This window comes from Convolutriloba macropyga, chromosome 7 (assembly GCF_964194025.1).
Source record: "Convolutriloba macropyga chromosome 7, txConMacr16.3, whole genome shotgun sequence".
Taxonomy (NCBI): Eukaryota; Metazoa; Xenacoelomorpha; order Acoela; family Convolutidae; genus Convolutriloba; species Convolutriloba macropyga.
Window position 1 is genome coordinate 1,105,218 of NC_134474.1, and position 20,571 is coordinate 1,125,788.

At 33.9% G+C, this 20,571-nt stretch overlaps 2 protein-coding genes across 3 annotated transcripts in view; one reads left to right on the forward strand and one right to left on the reverse strand.

Annotated features, from left to right (window-relative positions):
• The window catches only part of LOC142342547 (uncharacterized), a 135,392-nt gene extending 133,067 nt beyond the window's left edge, over nt 1-2,325 (reverse strand). For both annotated transcript variants that reach the window (XM_075393912.1, XM_075393911.1), the window contains exon 1: nt 2,312-2,325. The gene's annotated coding sequence lies outside the window, so the exon portion shown is untranslated. The remainder of the gene's footprint in view (nt 1-2,311) is intronic.
• Nucleotides 2,326-3,098: 773 nt separating this feature from the next.
• LOC142342382 (uncharacterized) overlaps nt 3,099-20,571 on the forward strand; it is a 133,897-nt gene continuing 116,424 nt past the window's right edge. Inside the window, exons 1-3 of the mRNA XM_075393692.1 lie at nt 3,099-3,289; nt 10,928-11,090; nt 16,569-16,684. Coding sequence (XP_075249807.1) covers nt 10,958-11,090; nt 16,569-16,684 — 249 coding nt within the window. The 5' untranslated portion in view covers nt 3,099-3,289; nt 10,928-10,957. The remainder of the gene's footprint in view (nt 3,290-10,927; nt 11,091-16,568; nt 16,685-20,571) is intronic.

A 20,571-nucleotide genomic window follows, 5' to 3' on the forward strand; every position in this document is an offset into this window, starting at 1 on the left:
TCTACTTCCTCACGCTTCTGCTCCAACTGTCACTGTCGCAGTCGTTGCTCTGTTTGTTTCTTAGCTCTTAGGTTTTGGAGCTCCATTTCGCCAATTTGTCGCCTTCTCGATGATCTCGTTTGGCAATACTGGGTTGTTTTCAGCATCCTTGTGTAGCAGAATGACTTGAATAGACCTCGGCGTTCTCTTCAGCGTTCTCTACTGTTCCACTTCCTGTATCAATTACGGTCTTTTTTGAGTCTTGATCACCAGCCGATATGGATGACACTAGGGATGTTTGGTTTCCACAATCCTTGCTGTGCCGTACTGCTTGATCAGGCCTTGATGGTGACTCCCATTTTTACTGAACTCCAGAAGCTCTTGAGAGTAATTTTCTGGCTTTATCATTCAAATCGATTATGCGTAGAATATATCTGGTTTTTCGATTAACCGTTCCACCTGATTATACGATGTCTGTGATTCAGAGTCGCTAAGTTTTCAGTTTTTAACATCTCCCCCAAACTTGATAGCTCACTCGAAATTGGGTGAGCAGCCTTCACTGTTTTCTATGCTCGAAATGTGTCATCACAATGATCGACCAATTCTGTTGAAAACTTTTTGATGTCTCGGAGAAATGGTAATTTGCCAACTAATCATCTCAAATCTTTGCTCTTTTCTTCTAACAAACGCTTGGTGTCAATGTCGAAAGCATCTAAATACTTTGGTTTCAATAGTAACCCTTGCTGCTTTCTGTTGGCTTGTAAGTTGTCGTACGTCTCGAAGAAGACTCGATATGCACTTTTGGCAGTCATTGTTTTGTTTTTGTTCAGGTAGCCTTCTAGCTCGGTGAGGCGTCTGGAGAACAATTTGAGTAGGTCAGCTTCTCTAACGTCTTCAGTTGATCACTCGTCTTCCAATCAACTGTTTTCCAGTGTATACTGTTTTTTAGCTGGCCATTGTAGCGTTTTCGTTCCTGTCCACCAAAATGAATCGAAGATACGTCCTTGATCGTGTTGTTGTTGATGTCCGGGTCGGCGGACCAAATGTTGTGGCTCCACAAGAATCTCAGCGGAACCGATATATCACAGCCTGGTTCTCGAGCTTTACACCGGCCTGGTTCGTCACAGGGTTCAATTGACTAACAATCTCGCAGAAATAATTAGTAGCTCGGACGTATTTAAAGGACTGTAAATTTAATTTCGTTGATTGAAGTTAAGAAAATCCTTAGTGATAATCTATGTTCAATTCCGTGCTGAAGTTTGTAAGGCTTCAGCCAGTGTTAGTAGTGTTTCTAATTTCTGGTCAAATAAGCTTCAACTAACTTAAAACTCGCAAGATCTTGAGAACTAACAGAACTTAGCAAAAAGACTAAAGTTTTTAAAGAATCAAATTTTAGTCAATCTGAGAGCCAATTGCTATGTATAAAAGTTTCTAATGGTTCTAAATACAATTCAGTTTCACTATTCAAACAGTTTGGTTTTAGTAAATAATCAAAAATTTATCATTTTTAGCATCATTGCTACTTGTTCCTGATTGGTTAATCAAGAAAATGGTTCAGGTCATTATTTACATAGTAAATGTCAAATTACTGCAATATTTACTTTTGTTGACTTCAGCACGAATAATTATTACGTGGCTCTAAATGACTCGAGATTACGGTATTTGGCCTTTAATGATCACCTAAATTACCATTAAATAAACAACTTCAGCAATTTAACAGTAATTGACAAAATATCAAAAAATGCCAGTTTTGCACCATATAAGTGCTAATAGCCACACTTGTGCGTCTGATGCAATAACGTCTGTGGGTCCATGAGTAGCTCAGAGGTAACCCTAACCGTGTGCCATATCCTCGGCTTGCTCAGGTTATCCTTTCCAAAAATTGGGGGCGTACAAAATTTCGGTCCCAACTTGTAAAAATTTTCAGCTTTGGCCATTTTTGAGTTTTGACAAATTCTAAGTTTTTTTAGTTTTATTTTTTGCTCTCTGATGACTTTGTTAGCGGATTTGAGGTGGCGCCAACAGTGTTACATCCAAGAAAACTTATTAACAAGGTCAAAATAGTGTCGAAAATAACTGAAACTAAACAGAATAACGTGTAGTTTACTAGAAAAGAAGTGGGACCGCTCCATAAAAAGGCTCGTTAACAATTAGACAAAAAAAACAACAAAAAAGCAAAGTTATAATATTGGCTCATACTTTTAAAAACAATTAATTTCAAAGTAATGAAAACCATTAGATTGCAGTTGAAAACAGCCAACATGTTTATGATCGCATACGTTTTTATATGAGGGCATTAAAGGCACACGTAAAAATAGACATAAGTTGAGTTTATTTAATAAGTTTGCGTTGTAAATTAAGTTTGCGTTTCATTATCTCAACTTGTTAAGTAGTCATATTTTTTTGCCTAACCATAATTACCATAAATGTGGAACATTAGTAAATTATTTTTCTGTTCAAATTAAACTTGAATCTGTTTTTATTGACGAGATGCAGTTTGGACAGAGGTGACCTTGAAGTTATTGGGCCTCATTTTACTCCATGGTTCACTGTAGATATTATTTGAGGAAGTTAACCGTTTAATAGTTCTTGCTTACCATACATAAGACCATAAAGGGATCTTGGAAACCATATGTCTGACGATAAACTGTTCGTGGATACCATACGTATGACCATAAAGGAAAGTAATGGTTCCATCAGTCTACGTTGTTCCATTTTCTGGAAATGTTTCCCACTACTGATTGGTTAGTCTATAATCAACGAAAACCGTTGCGAAGTTCCTTTTTGGATATAGCACTGTAGTAACGTTTTAAGTTGGAGTTGGGACAAATTTGTTTTCTAGAATGAGCATTTAGAAGCAGACAGGTGATAGAGATATGTAGATTATGAAGTATCGATTGAAAAAGAATGAACAATTGTGACCAAAAGTACACTTGAAAAGTTCATTAAGAGTCTTAAAGTGGAGTTCGAACTCAGTCATTTCTGATATGCTCTCTTGGCGTAGCTTAAAACGTTCAACTCGGGATTTTGGTTAAAAACAAACAATAAATGCAGGCATACTTGAGAGTATTGTATAAATATATCGTCTACCTGTTAGATTGTGATCAGATTTGAACAATTGTACTGTCTTATTCAGTAATTCAGTCAAACATAAACGCAACGTTAGAGAATTATTTTATATTAATTATATTTTCTATCAAGGTGTCGTTTTTTGCTTTGTTTTCCCTTGTGTTATTTCCTTAACTGTCAGATTTTACAGGAATTATAGCGTTTAACCTATTTATAAACTGTCAGTGATAAATATAAAAAGGTAAGGATTGCAGTTGTTGTACTTTAACGTAATAACCCGTTCTTCTTATTCACAAAAAAAAAACAAAATTGTTCACTGGGGCTACTGAACAGATCAACCACAGTTAATTTTGGTAAATGTTTTTCTGAAAATTAACCACCCGCATCCGAGTAACTATATATAGCATATCATTACTCAATCATTATATGCCAAACTGAAAGGTGGGGGGGGGGGGTTGTTTCAAGCAAACAAACAAATATTGAACCAGGAAAAATAACGTGCATTGTTCCAAACTGATCCGGACTCAAGGGTGTCCGTTTATTCATTCAGTTTATAATCAGTGCTGCTGTTTCACTACGCATAGTGTACAAACAGTCATCAATAATTCACACCACCACAGCCAGAACTTTTCTACTTTGCTTTTGCTTACAAACACTTGATGATATTTATGTGGATTTATTTCTCCAACCAGTGAATAGATGCAGTGCTGAAACAGAGCTTTCAACCCTAGTGATGAGCGGATTCAAATCTTGCCAGAATCTTGCGGGATGATTCAAAACTTGCAAGATATCAATTCAGGCAAAAAAGTAAATCAGAAAACTCTTTTAAAGCAAATTATTGTTTATTAAACAAGTTACAAAACTGAAATCCACGGAACAATTTTTAGTCCGGATTGCATGTTCTTAATTCTGGAAAAAAAATTTTTGAGTTTTTTCTGTAGCTAAAATTTACAGAAAACCAAATGAACTGACTCTTAAAAGAATTTCAAGTAGCCGAACTGATTCTAATTGACTTTTTTCCTAAATGCCTTTCGAATATGATATCTTGCAGGAATCTTGTTCAAACACGCTTTTTCGACAAACAACTAGAAACATCTCGAGTCATCCAAATTCTTCTTTTTTAATACTTAAATTTGCCAATTAAATGACGAAAAATATAGTTTTCACACTTTTTCTCTTACTTATTCATATGAAATTTTTATAGAGAAACCAACAGTCGATTTTTTGATTATTAATTTGCGAAGTACCAGACCAGAAAAATTTTTCAACACACTCTGCCTTTCTGCCTTAAAATTTTCTGCTATCTCATGGCTGGCAGCAGCGAGTTTTTACATGGCTTTGTTAATAAGTTGATTTTTATTCAAATCTGATAATTTTTTTAAAAAACGAAACGATGCCAAATGTTCACGTTTTACTTCGCGGTAAACTTTCTTTCGAACAATCTTTAAGACATCAAAACGCAAGGAAATGAATGTTTCAACCCATGCTTTTTTGTTCAGCACTTTTATCACTGTTTTGTAAATCTTCAAACAAAATGCATATTGTTAATTAGCAAGTGATGACGATGTGCTTATTGTTTTTGTTACATGTACGAGCTTTTTCAGTTAAAAAAATTGTGGTGAGACATCAGAGCCCTCATATTAAAAAATATATTTACGCTTAAATTATATAAATAGTTATTGTAACGATTTCTCATTTTTGTTCTCATTTTACGCGAAATCCTTCTCCATCGGAAATTAAAAATTGGACGAATTTTTTTCTTGTTATTGTTTCCTGTGTTACTTGTAGCTTAGATTTTTCTACCTAGTACCCTGCTCGTTTATCCTATAGATTTTTTGTAACTCCACCACTGCCGGTCCCAAACTAGAAAAAAAACGAAACTCATGCAGGAAATGTCTGAAAAATTCGTTTTTTTTTTGTTACTTGAGAAAATTTTCTGACACAATATCGAGTATGTAATACTGCAGCCGACTGCTTCCAAGTGAAGTCTTCAAAGAAACTTGCAAGATTCTTGAATGTTTTTTGATTGATCGATCACTAGGGATATTATAAGAAGCAGATGTGTTTTCCATAACTGTTTATCAATAAGAAATAAAAACTATTCAAAGATCAGCCATGATTTGCGGGACAAAACCGTTTATGAAGATCGTGCAAAACTCTTCCAAGATCAAGAAAGATTACATTGGAATATGAACACATCACAGACAGCAAAGACAGCAAACTAAATCCTCGTATGCACTTTTGACTACGTATGTAAAGATAATCCAATTTTTGTGTGCCCAGACCTAGTTGATCAGAATAATTCATCCCTGAAGCATAATTGTTTCAGTCTGCCTTGATATATGACCAGCTTTCTGAACATGTACCAGTTTTTAGTTTATATTTTTTTTGCTTTTACACTTACTTATGTGTCATACATGTACGCATAAATTTGCAAACTGTGCTGTCTACGTGATAGTAGGTCTACACTGGCCAAAGTTTCATCAACTTTTGCGAAATTTGAAGGAAAAATAAGTGTTGTGCGAAAAAAGGGCGATTTCAAAAATCGGATATTGATGAAAAAATGTTGTCACTGAAAGCGCACAGCTTTTTTTATATCTAAACGTTAGTTAATTCTTACAACATGTTAGTAAACTACAAAATGAAGTAATTTTAATCCTAAAAGGTGGCGTGAACTCGAGAGCAGGTATACACTTGCTTTAACATTGAATTAGTTCATTATTGTTCATATTTGTTCATAATTGTTTGTCACTAGGCTTGAAATTGTAATACGCGCAAAAAGCCTTTATTGTTCCAATTTATTTCAAAAGAGGGAATGTATATGTAAGGCTGGCTTTTTTTCATTCGACAAGTTTTCACTTTTTGTTTAATCATCGTAGAGAAAAAAGACATCATCTTGCAACGCTTAGAGGATCATTTTAAATTTCATGAAAAATATACAAATTTTATTTCATATTATAGAAGGGGAGCTGTTCAAAAAGTTTGGGACAGAATTTGGGAAAAATTGGAAAAAACATTGATTTCAACTCATTTCTATCAAAATGTTTGAATTTTTTTGTGTTTCTGTGGTCTGTCAAGCCTCTTTTGAGTTTGAAGCTGTGTTTTTACGTCTTAGTTAGATTTACATTTTTTTCTCCGGACATGTGAAAAGTACGAAATTTCAGCGTGTCGTTCATTTTCCGTCGTTAAAATCTTTTTACAACCATTTAACGTCAAAATGAAATCAAACTTGCTTTCTGTCTGTTCATTCACGCCAACTCAAACGAAATTGCGTCAGTGGAAAGAGCTTCGTGTCCATTTGCGTGGTTAAGTTTGATCCCATGTGACATATCGCACTCAAATGATATCCTCAGACTGAAAATGATTATGCTTGCTGTTATTCAAATTGAGATTTTTTGGGTTTGTTCACCTAAGTTAATAGCTGTTCTTAAGTGTTTGTAGTCTTTTTGAAAAGTTTGTAGTGTTTTAATAGTTTTGAAATGTTAACAAAAACGCTTAGCAGTACGTGCTAAAATTCATAAAAGATGTAAAGGAAAAAAACTCTGAACTTCTTTTATTTTCTGTTAATTTTTATACACGATTTTGAAGCCTGAAGGTACCTCATTGTAAAATTGCCTAGTTTCATTTAGGAAAAAAGTATCGAAATGATCAACCCTAAAAATACATGATCCACACAAAAACCTATAGAAAACAACTTTTCTTGAGAAGAAAACAACAGAAAAAAATTCTCGATCATAGACCCTTTTAACCTACGAAAATTGTATAGAAACACTGTCTACTTGAATTTTTCTGAAATTGAAAGAAATCAGCAAGTTTGTCGAGAAATATTTTATATCTGAGTGAAATTGCGCCACAAACTAAACTCACGGGATCTAACAATATTAAAATTGATTGAATATAGGATAAATGATAAAACAAAAAAAAACCATAATAACTGGACCGAAAACTTTCCTTTTTCGATTTTAGTATGATCTTTCTCTAGATAATTCCAGTGACATTCAAAGTTATAATTTTTGTAGGACTAATATTGGGTTGGAAAACCTTTGTTCTTTGACGGAGTGAAGTTTAAACATTGCTGTTGTCTACAAAAGCTTCTTGTTTGTTTAATGAATGTTTCTAGCTGCTTTACTTACTCTGGTTTACCAAGTTTCTTGGTTGATTGTTGCAATTTACAGAGAAAAACAGAAGCTTCTTATACCTGTTATGATTCTGTCAACAATTAAAAGTTTGTTATCAGTTGTTATTACTCTGGAAGAACCTCTATTAGGTTGACTATTTTCTCACTAGCGGTAAAATTTGTCAGTGCAAGCATGTAAAGTTCCTGTAGAACTAAGTCAGCTTGGCTTTGAGAAACATCCGCATTCATTCATATAATTGTACATTCAGTCAGTATTTGTTTAAAGACAAAAACTGAGCACTTATGTGTTGAACATCGGTATCTATTGAAATTTTGAAGGTATTAGGTTGAGTTTTTGAAAACCTATCTTTTGAAAAAAAAAATAAATTATTTGGTGGTTGACATTGCTGATAATCTAAATGGTTGCAGATTAGTGAGTTGAAAGTGATACAAATTTGAATCAACTCAAAACCTGTTTTGGTTAGTTACCGTACACTTCTCATTTTTCAGTTGATGTTTTTGTTTTCAAAACAGTTTTAAAAACATCTGTTATAATTTATTTTTGCTTTTACTATTAGATGTCCACTTAGTAAGTTTTTGAGACACGGACATAAAAACCAAAATAATTTTGCAGTCACATTTTTGCACGTGCTCTCATAGTTTTTGTTGTTAGACGAAACATATGCTTTAGCATAGATTATTCTCCCCTCGATTGTTCAGTGGTGTTACATCTGCTTCCGTAAATGGAAAATAGAAAACAGCACGACCTGGTTCAGTTATGTTTGAACAGTATCTCGAACAGTTAGAAGTTTTGGTATCCAGATCAACTAGCAAATGTCCATACAATTTTTTTGTTGGTAACTGATATCAGTGGTTGAACACTTTAACCAATTTAAAATGTTTTCTTAAAAATTCAACCTGTTGTAAGTCTCGGGCTTATCTGACCAATTTTTTTGAGCGACACATCTACTTTTTTGCTCCATTTGAAAGCACAACTGTTGCCTTTTTTAATAGAGAAGAACGAATTTCTGAACCTGGGAAAAATCGCTTCCACTCAACAATTTGAGTTTTAACTCTGTTTTGCCACACCTCGAAGAGCCAACAACTGCCATGAGAAATCTATTTTCTGTTTGAACTTTTTTAAATAGTTTTAGATGCGGTAAAATTTTTCAAAACATTGCACAATGATATCAGCGACAAAATAAAAAAAAAAACTTGAACAAAAAAAACTACTTCTGACCTTGGTAATCTTGTTTCGTCTCAAGGTTTCCATGAAGATTGACGGCTTCTTTATTCAAAAAAGCTGGTTTGATGACTCTGCCAACTTAATCAACTGTTATTTCTCCCATTTGAAGAGCAGATGAAATTTCGTTAAAAAAGAATTTAAATAATAATTCTTTACTTAGTTTGGCTCATAACATTTACACTCTGTTAAGAAATTGGTCAGATGAACAAGGATGTACATGTAGTACTTTATCTCTTTCTTCATAATACTCAGTTATATGAACTCTGTCAGCTTCCACTAATCAATGAATCTGCTTCCGTAACTCAAAATCGTTGTTACTGATCTCCTTACCAGCAGGGCGCTTGTTCATTAGCAGGAGTGCCAGAAGCGAGGCTCTGCGTTGAGCATCTGTCATTTTGTTTGCTCCTTTGAAGAAAAGTTTCTATATAGTAAACAAAATAGGTGAAGAAATCTCTTCCTGGTTTAGCAAAAGATACTGTTCCGCGTTTGTAAATTGAGAAACTCAGCGTCCTGTTCCCGATTTTCCAAGCGCAGATAGCCAAATTCTGTGCAAGGGTGCTTCAACGTTTGTCACATCTTCTCTCATTAGCAAACCAGTTGAAATAAAACAGAGATTTTTGCTTTGCACAATGCTTGTTAAAATATTTTATGTTTTTCAAATGATTTTGACCTTTCTGACTAGAAAAGTTCTTGGATTTGGCAGGTTAGCCAATTGCACTTTCATTGAAGTATTTCACCTCGTCGTTTAATCTATACTCAAAAGTTGTTCTTGATAATGTTTCTCATTCAGTACATCAGGTTACTAACATCGAATAAACATTTTCTCTCATTTTTTCAGTTAGCTATGGCACTAATGCTGATATTAACCATTTTATTGTCGAAATGCTTCAATCATCAAAAAATAGACAATTGACTTTTTTTTGTTTTATTCTTTTTTCAGTAACGGCAATCAAGATGGGCTTTTAACACTGTCGTAAATAGGTGTTATTTCCTGACTTTAGAGGACTTTTTTCTAACAATTGGCGAACTCTAACGCTGGGATTTTATTCTAACGCTTATTCTAGAGCTTGGTGAGCTCTGATTTCCCATTTTGTCAATATGTGCTACACAAGCTGTGGATTTAAATTGCTGCCCGGCTTGAGTTGTCACCGCCATTCAACGCAAAATTATGTAAGATAAGCGGTGAATGCAGTGAAATTAAATAATAACATAAACTCACCGCTTAGAAAACGTCTCGAAATGTCTTCTGTTCAACAAAGTTAAAATACATTTATTAAAAGACGCTCGGAAAATTTACCCACTTTATATGCGGTGAATTGTTGTAATTTCATCACTAGAGTAAGCGGTGATCTTACAAAAAATCACCACATTTCACCGCTCTAATTTGTAATTTCACCGCAAAAGTTCAACGCATATGTTTTACAAAAAGTAGAGTGAAATTGAAATAAATTCAAAAAAATATGCTAGATTGTTGTGAGAAGTGTCCCAGTGGAAGAAGAAGTGGCTGACATGCAGAGGTGAGAGGTTCGAATCCATGCAAGGACGGTAACATGTAGTTAGAGGTCAACGGTGGTGAATTTTTGTAAGTTCATCGCTTACTCTAGCGGTGAACTTACATAATTTCACCGCATTTGACCTCAAAATTATATACGATATTTGCGGTGAAAAAATCAACTTTTCATTGCTTATCTTACATAATTTTCCAATTTTTTCTCGACCCTGGTACTCCTTGGTTTACAATCGCCTAAACCGTCGGATGGATAAAGCAACATAAATGAAATTAGGTATAGTCCACGTTGGACTTTAAACTATATCCACCAAATCAGAAACCAATGAATTTGTTATAAAGTGCAAAAGATTGCCAGTATTTTCAACTGCTTTCAGCTTAATGACTCACCCACGAGCAATGACTCAACCAAAAGTTAAGCAGCTAAAATTTTTCTGCACTGCATGGATTGCGTGATGGTCTTCTGGTCACGACTAGGAGAAATCTGTGTTGTTGATGGTTTCCAATTGATATATGAATTCTTGTTGACAGCTGTCGGCAAATAGTTTCAGAACATACCAGGGCACAAAATTTAACCGATTCAAATTAAATCTTCGCATTTAAAAACCACGATATAATGGTTGAAAAACTTCATATTTTCTAAAATTACTTTTGAATATTCAATAAGTATTGAGAAAGTGAAAATTTTTTAGCTCAATTATTAGAACACGTTATGTACAATTTTTCTTTGCCCAAATTTATTTTTCGTGCAGATTGATGAAACCTTGTCGAAGCTTCGACGCATTGAAATAATTACGCGGGACAGTAGACCGACTGAAAAAGTCATTTGAAACCCCCTCGACATGAGGCACTTCTGAAAAGACCAAATAAGACTTGTTACTAGGAAGTTGAATCGTACATTCAGTCAACATTATACTTTATCTGAGTGTTGATTGTACTTATTTTGTCAAGTAATATATACTCTCTCTGCAGCAAAATTTTTGAAAGGTTTCAATGAGCCCTTTAATAGGTTTGGATAATCTGAGAAGTGAGCCAGAATATGGACACGTTTATTCACACTGTGGACAAAAGGGCAACTGCTGCATTGTGGAGAGAGTCTTTAGAACAATCCATACAGCGTGAGGAAGAAGAGAAAGGAAGAAAGGAACCTTTCCAAAACACTCTCATTAAAGGTCAGTTAGAATATTCTGGACAGATTAAACTGAAACAAATGTACCCATTCCAACATTTGCCATTCCAAAAGTTAAGGCTCCCTGTAGGTATGAAAAAATTGGTTCTACAATTTCTCCTGTCATCTGTGGCAAGTGTGCTGTGAGAGTCTTATTAGCTCAACACAAGTCTCAACCACTCTTTTTTCTGGTTGGAGATATAAATTAAACTTGTGCCCTATTCTCCACCCTGTGTATGATTCAGTCCTGCATCATTACAAAACTGAATCAAACAGACTTGAATCAGGATATCACTGAAAAACACTACTAGAAACATAGTACTTCAAGTGTAATCCTTCATCGGTATGTCCAGTCAGATATATACCTAGTATTATTTCGTCGTAGAATAAATTATGCGGTGTTCCGCCATCAGTTAATATAGAATGTGTTGTGATGGTGGTACTGTGGCCGGGCGTCAGAGAACCAATAAGCTAATCATCTTGCTTCAGTGACGCTAGCATTCATATTCTTTTTGGCACGATATGTATGGGCAGCCTTGACCCACTGTTGATACTTGGTAACACTTCAGATGTTTCGTGAAATTTGCGTTACAAAATTTTGTTTGCTGCCGAGAAAAAGTCTTACATTTCCTAACCATTGAATTACATCTATAAAATCAACATTATGACTTGATCTTTCTTTTTGTTTTTTGAAACATGTAAATTACTCAGACTATAACCCTAAGGTTAGATATCTACATGCTCTAAAATGTTAAATAAATTAATCAGCTTTTTTATTAATATAATAATCTTCAAATTGAGGCTGTTCGTTTTCAAAAAACAGGATTTGAAGGCTCCTATTTGTCTATTAACGGGTACTTTCTTGTGTTGATCGAGCAAAAACTCGGTTAAAATATTTTTAAAGCCAATTTTACTGTAAAAAGTTCTTATTGAAGAGGGCAATTTGTTTTTTTTGAACGCTTTTCAACATTAAAGATTTGTTACTCCACTTCGTTTTCGTTTTTTTTTTAAAAATAATTTGATTTGTTCTCTTGTTCTGTCTAGCATTAAGGCGAATAGAAAACATTTTAAAATTTTCGGATGTTTCCCATTGTCTTATGTCTGTTTGTAGCTTCATTAGGCTAACTTTTGAGATAAAGAATTCGGCTGCCAGGATACGATCCTTAACGAGAAGATCAATGGAGTGGTCAAATGTTTGACGAAAATAACAAACTTTTATTCCCCAGTTAATTTGCCTGTTTATGCGGTTTATGTTTTTCACTGTAAGAATTTGAAGGAATACTGCACTGAAAGAAAGATGAGAGAGTACAACTGACTTTAAAAGATCAATTCTTACTTTCAAAGGTATTTGATTTCTTACAAGATACAAGCAAATTGCATTAGCCATTTTGCTTAAAACAGAGTTCAGATGATTTTCAAAGGTTAGGTTTGAATCAATTTGTACTCCCAGATAACGACATGCATGAGCTGGTTTTGTCACTTCGCCTTTAAAAGAAAACTCTGGATGATTTGTAAAGAATATCATCTCTGTTTTATCGACATTTAAAGTGAGTTGATTCTCTGTCAGGTATTTGTCTGTTTGTTTTAATATTTTTTTCAACTTTTTGGGGAATAATTTCATTACGTTCAAATTCGCATATAATACTAGTGTCATCCGCAAATTGAACAACATCATTTTCACCTTCCAGCTTTTCGGAAAAATCGTTGAGATATAACAGAAAAATGAGAGGTCCTAACACAGTTCCTTGTGGAACAACATGGTTAATAGTTATTTTATCTGATAAGTCAATACCCAGTCTTACGCATTGTGTTCGATTTTCGAGAAAAGATTTGAGAAGTAAAATTGTTGATTGAGAGAGGTTGAAATTTTCAGCGTTTTTGAGAAAGACCTCATGTGAAATTGAATTGAAAGCTTTTGCAAGATCTAAGAACACAGCACCTTTGTCGTTGTTATCTTCCATATTTCCTATTATTTTTTCAATAAAATAAAGCACAGCATCAGTAGACGACTTTCGAGATTGGAAACTGAATTGTTTTTTGTTCTAGAGCGCAAATTTTTATCATATTTCACTAACTGATTAAGTAAAAGCCTTTCAAAAACCTTTGCGAAAGTTGGTGTTACAGAAATTGGACGACAATTAGTTCAAACAGAAACATCTCCTTTCTTGAAAATTGGTGCGATGTGCGCATCCTTAAGAATTGTTGGAAAAACTTTCTCTTGAATACAATCGTTAAATATAATCTGAAGATGTGTCCCAAGAGCATATTTGCCGGATTTCAATGCCCAAGCATTGATGTATCCCGGCCCTGGTGCTTTGTTGTTATCTAGATTGTCAATAACTTTATAGATTTCCCTCAAAGTAAAAGGTCTAAATTTAAACTCTTGAAATTTTCGCTCTATTCAAAGAGATCTTTTCCGTTTGTGCCCCACCCTCAGTCCGTTATGTTGTTCCCACCAATTACAGAGCACGTGTCATTACATGGTAAATCATATTGTAAAAATATGGCACGTGCGCCTGGGGGGGGGGGGAAGCAAATAATATGAACCCACTAAGCGGGGGAGCACAAACGGAAAAAAAATTTTAAAGTTACAGTCTTTGGCACGTCCCTCTTGTCACATAAAACATTCCAATTTCAACGGAAAATTCTTAAACCATGCAAATGTCACGAAACCCAATGATAACATAATCATCAATTTGTTCCGTGTAAGAAAATGTGTACCTTCGTCAATATAATAATCTACGTGCTCGTAATAACATATAATTTTGAGGCCCTAGTGATGAGTGGATTCGAATTTTGCAAGAATCTTGCAAAATGATTAAAAATTGCAAGACTTTTGTAAGAATCTTGCAAGATATCATTCATGGCCAAAAAATAAATTGGGGTAAAATTGTTTTAGGAAACAAATTTGAAGCAAATTATTGTTTATCGAACAAATTACAAAACCTAATTCAATGAAAAAAAATTTAGGCCGGATTCCAAATCTTGCAAAAATCTTGCAAGTTTTTGAACTCTGGAAAACTTATTTATGTATAAATGTAAGTAACGAAGTAAACCTACATGATGCCTTCAGTTGAAAGCTATTGGTGTTATGTCTTTGAAGTTTTTTCATTCAAAAATTATCGTTGGGTTTTTGAAGTTTCATTTTTTGTTATTCTTTTATTCGATCTATATTTAATTCTGTACCTAAACAGAACATCCTCGATTTTCTGGTAAATTGCACATCAACTGCGTTTTTGTTCCTATACTAAGTAATGTTTCTTTTTAAGGGCAAAGAGAAAACAACAGTCGGAGTTTCTTATTAGTGATATTTCGCAATGTATCACAACCGACTAATTGTACAAAACGATATATTAGTTCGTTCAACCAATCCTTAAGTCTTCACATGGCAAGAAAAAACACTGTTTCAAAAAATGGTGTCTGTTTTATGGTGCTTTTAATAATTCTTGTTCGAGTTCTTTTTTGTCAAAGCTCTGATCAATTCTCCCATAGTTATTTTATGTAGCTCCACCATTGCCGGTCCCAAGCTCGGAGTGAAAAAGGAGGAGGGCGAAAAAAAATCGTACTGGAAAAAAATCAAAGTCGGTTTTTTTAAATTGACTTGAGATCGTTTTCCGACATATAATTACTTTCTTGTTCTTAGCGTTCATTTTCAGCTCCACCAGTCGTCCCCTGCAGCCAGGTAATTGAAAAAATGTGGATTCAAACTCTTGCAAGAATCTTGCAAGTCAGATTCAAAATCTTGCAAGAATCTTGCAGGTTTGATTCAAAATTGCAAGAATCTTGCAAGAATATTGCAAGAATTTTATATTCTCTTGCAAGATAGCTTGCAAGATTCTTGCAAGTTTTAATATTTTTAATCACAAGGGGTTTAATCACAAGTGGCATATAGTTTTGTCTGAATTCTTTTTAAATTTTTTTTTACTTTCGTTGCAAAAACTCAAATCATATATGAGAAATATTTGAAGCCGGGTTTTTTAAAGTCAGTTATTTTGTTTCGCGAAGGCTCTTCTTCGTGGAACAAAGTTCTCGTTGCTCAATAGGCAAAGGAAATTTAACTGCAATGAGCTATATTTGGGCTTTCGAGTAACCTTCTCAAAGTGGACTCGGGAACACAAATTGCACAGCTATATTCAATTTTTCGATTCTCGTTACTTTGTGGAAATCGAAAGAACTTCAAACTTAATACCGTTTTTAATTGCTGGATAAACGCGCTTATCGGCCAGAGTGGTGATACAAACTGACTGTATTTTTAATTTGATCATTAAAAAAATCAGAGAAAAATTACTCTGAAAATTGTATCGGCCAGTCTATATTTTGACATGATCTGAGAATGGACAAGTGTAAATATGTTTTAAAACAGTCCTCGATTTACACGGGTTCAGTACTGAAATATTATGGGTGAGAGCACATTTTTTATGTTCAGTCAGCAAAAATTGGTCCAGTTTACTCCTTCATATCATTCAGTGAATGGAACCCAATTCCACATAAGGGCTTATCAATCACAACAAACCAAATTGTATGTTTTTTGTTTATAGGTCCTTTGCCACTGCATGATTCTTGAGCAGTTTTGATTCTTAAGGACAGATTCAAACTCAGAATGAATAATATTTCGTGTTTCAACATTGAATCTGAAAGTAAAAAAAAAATCAATTTGTCTCAAAGTGTAAATTTGGGCGTTTTCAACATTTCAAAATACTATAGAGTACTCATCCAAGTTACTAGTAGTTCTTTTTTTTTCAGGTTTCCCTATTTTCTGCTTGATGTTTATTGAAGAGATTTTTTATTCTTCACTTTATTTCTATCAGATCCTTATCATTATTCTGAGTTCTTCTCATTGTCTCAGATGTTCTCACACTGTCTCTATTTTTCTCACATTGTCTATCTTATTAAAGCTGATTTTTACGCAAGTAAGAAGTTGATTAATTATAGCTTACAGATAAAATTGCAGCATGACATAGTAAAAACTTCTGTAAGAAAATTTACTGCAGTTAGAGGGTAAAGTGAGATGTATAAATTGATATTTTTCATTTTTTGTTTTCTGGTAAGCAATTGAATCAATGCAGAATGAATAAAAGAATTGAAAGTGCCGCGTAAATAATTTTCCTTGAGACACCAACTGCACCACGGCCAGTATTGTGATAGAGTGTTAACTGTTGTTTCGACCTGTTTAATATCTTAGTTCTGTCGTGGTTCGCAGTAAATTAGTAAATCAGCTCTAAATCATGACTTATAAAGTCTTTGTTTTGCTATGAACATAATCTGATCATAAACATGAAAATAGTGAATCAGGGGAAATGAATCATTGAATTTGAGTAGAGGCCGTTTTACATTTAAAGACAGGCTAATGTGTCATCTGAACAAGACAGTTGAGATATATATATATATATATATATATATATATATATATATATATATATATACATATATATATATATATATATATATATATATATATATATTGTTGTTGTTGTTTGTGCAGAGAAGACTGCAGTTGATCTGATGGAGGAGAGGAGAGAAGAACTGGAGCAGAAACTGATCAGAGAAAAAACAGATCTGGAGCTGAAAGTGGGAAAAGAAAAGTTCAACAGAATCATGGTTAGAAATAAGTCAAATAGGGCGAAAAAAGTCAACTTGCATTTGCTTCTATTAAAATAATCACTGTCTACCAATCAAAGTTTTAAGTTATACTCAAAAACAGACAAAAACATAAGGTATAGATTGGAGTCTATTAACACGGAAATGAATATGAAAATTACCTACAAAATAGTTTTAATTTATGTAAGAAAAGAGGAACATAGTACCGAGGCAGATGTTCGACCCTTAATCCACCTGTAATTAGTAGGTGTAATGCCGATTCCACTCTTATAGATTGCGAAAATAGTGTTAGATTGTAACTTGAACAAATTTCACTGTATTCACACTCTTGTCTGCACTCTAAATACACTCTTTGCAAAGAGTCTATTTAAGAGTGAACTAATAAAAAATTTCATAGTTAATTCCACCAAGATATTTAATATCATTTTAAATTTTACACCCTTGTCTTCGTAGCGAGTTAAAAATTATTGGAACAAAGCCACGCAGGAAAAACACAGAATTGTAGTATGACGATTTAGTGCTGATATATTCAAAAACAGTTAGTACCATCGTAGGCTATCAAGAAAATTGGGTTTATTATCTAAATAAATTTTAGTTAAAGATGGACGGCCGGTTTGTTCTTAATATCTGGTTTTACGTAATGATCAATCTCATCCAATGCAAAGCAATGTAAATATCGTGAAAATTTTGACTATTATAGATGGTTTCATTGTTATGTATATCTTTGGTTTCATTGTTATGTTAGTTAGGATTATCACTAACTATATTTTTTCCGACCATTACGACGCCAATCTTACTTTTCGAGCAAGCAAATTTGCTTGCTGAAGGCAGCATTTTCCTCTCTCCCAGGTTTTAAGGTAGGGCTTTTCGTGGACAGCAGACACAGTAAGGGGTACTAGTTCAAATTTGATCAAGATTGAAGGAATTCGTCACTGATGTCTGCAATTTCGGAGCTTGATGACACACGAAAAAAGTAGACAAATTTTTGTAACTATTGTCCGAAAAACTACGTCACTAATATCCGCGCTAACGTGGCGGCTTTCCGTGGTTTGAACGTGGCTAGCTCTCGCAGTTTTTGGTGTTTTGTCACTTTTGTCCGGGTTGCTAATGTCACTATTACCGCTGTCTTCTTTATCCGCAATTCTGATGTCACTATAATCTGCGTATTTAATATCCCCAATTATTGTCATTATTATCCGAAACTTATGAATAGAAATTAGTTTAATTGTTTCAATTGCTTTTAACTGCTTCAAGTTTAGAGGCTGTATCGTTTGCTTTATCATCTTAACAATCTGTTAAGAATCTGTTTTCTGGGCCAAATGTTAGATAGTGAAAAGAAAATAGCACTGGGGATTTTTTGTTAAAATAATCATAGGATCATTTTTATCCATAAAGTGAAATAGCACTGAGGGATTTTTATCAAAAAAATTACACGACCAAATTTATATAATATAATAAACCTTGTTGCGTCAATTATTGTTTGACGCAACTGAAAAGCGGTATGTTGATTGCAGCTTTTTCTTTGTACACTTTGATCTATATGTGAAAGCTGACAAAATTCATCAATTTTGTAATTTATAAATTAATCAATGGCCGCAAACAAAATATAGAACACAGCATAAAATTACATTTAGAGCACAGCATAGAATAATCAGGCTGAAAATTGAGGACATTGTTGACAATTCACCTGCTCAGAAACTGCGGACTTTCGTAACAGTAAACTTGGTTTTTTGAGATAAGTGACGGATTTTTGTAACAATTTTTTTACGCAGTTTTCCTTGTCACTGTTGTCCATATTTTAACCAATTTTATCCAACGCGAGATGAGCTGTGAAAAAAATGAAACTAGTGTTAACAGTCCGCCTTTTTTTCTGGATTGGCGACTTAAAGACGCCAATTATCAAGGGGGCAATATTCTCAACTGGCTGACCTAGATGGACATAACTGGTATAATAAAAAATCCATTGAGAGTTGAATTGAAAAGATTTGTTCCTTTTTTTCGTTTTGTGAGGAGTTGTTTTTCGTTTAGAAGCAGTATTGTTTTGTTAATATCTGCGCGACGAAGTAACCAGATAAATAATAATCTCATTGTGTCTTTTACAATTTAAAGTACTTGGATGATGCAAGGTAGCTATATTTTCTAAAGATTTTTAATTTTTTCTAATTTATAAACGTGAATGAGAAGTAACATTGAAGCAGTGATGTTGGCAGCGCTCCAATACTATAGGAGCAAAAATTTAGGGGTGAATCAGGGGAAATGAATCATTGAATTTGAGTAGAAGCCGTTTTACATTTAAAGACAGGCTAATGTGTCATCTGAACAAGACAGTTGAGGTATATATATATATATATATATATATATATATATATATATATATATATATATATATTGTTGTTGTTGTTTGTGCAGAGAAGACTAAAGTTGATCTGATGGAGGAGAGGAGAGAAGAACTGGAGCAGAAGCTGATCAGAGAAAATAAAGACTTGGAGCTGAAAGTGGGAAAAGAGAAGTTCAACAGAATCATGGTTAGAAATATACGACGGCGAAAAAAGTCAACTTGCTTTTGCTTCTAGTAAAATAATAACTGTCTACCAATCAAAGTTTTAAGTTATACTCAAAAACAGAAAAAAAACATAAGGTATAGATTGGAGTCTATTAACACCAAAATGAATATGAAAATTACCTACAAAATAGTTTTAATTTATGTAAATAAGGAGGAACATAGTACCGAGGCAGATGTTCGACCCTTAATCCACCTGTAATTAGTAGGTGTATTGCCGATTCCACTCTTATTGATTGCGAAAATAGTGTTAGATTGTAACTTGAACAAATTTCACTGTATTCACACTCTTGTCTGCACTCTAAATACACTCTTTGCAAAGAGTCTATTCAAGAGTGAACTAATAAAAAATTTCATAGTTAATTCCACCAAGATATTTAATATCATTTTAAATTTTACACCCTTGTCTTCTTAGCGAGTTAAAAATGATTGGAACAAAGCCACGCAGGAAAAACACAGAATTGTAGTATGACGATTTAGTGCTGATATATTCAAATACAGTTAGTACCATCGTAGGCTATCAAGAAAATTGGGTTTATTATCTAAATAAATTTTAGTTAAAGATGGACGGCCGGTTTGTTCTTAATATCTGGTTTTACGTAATGATCAATCTAATCCAATGCAAAGCAATGTAAAAATCGTAAAAACTTTGGCTATTATAGACGGTTTCATTGTTATGTATACTACGTGAACAGGATTATCACTAACTATATTTTTTCCGACCATTACGACGCCAATCTTACTTTTTGAGCAAGCAAATTTGCTTGCTGAAGACAGCATTTTCCTCTCTCCCATGTTTTAAGGTAGGGCCTTCCGTGGACCGCAGACACAGTAAGGGATACTAGTTTAAATTTGATCAAGATTGAAGGAATTCGTCACCGATGTCTGCAATTTCGGAGCTTGATGACACACGAAAAAAGTAGACAAATTTTTGTCACTGTTGTCCGAAAAACTACGTCACTAATATCCGCGCTAACGTGGCGGCTTTCCGTGGTTTGAACGTGACTAGCTCTCGCAGTTTTTGGTGTTTTGTCACTTTTGTCCGGGTTGCTAATGTCACTATTACCGCTGTCTTCTTTATCCGCAATTCTGATGTCACTATTATCTGCGTATTTAATATCCCCAATTATTGTCATTATTATCCGAAACTTATGAATAGAAATTAGTTTAATTGTTTCAATTGCTTTTAATTGCTTCAAGTTTAGAGGCTGTATCGTTTGCTTTATCATCTTAACAATCTGTTAAGAATCTGTTTTCTGGGCCAAATGTTAGATAGTGAAAAGAAAATAGCACTGGGGATTTTTTGTTAAAATAATCATAGGATAAT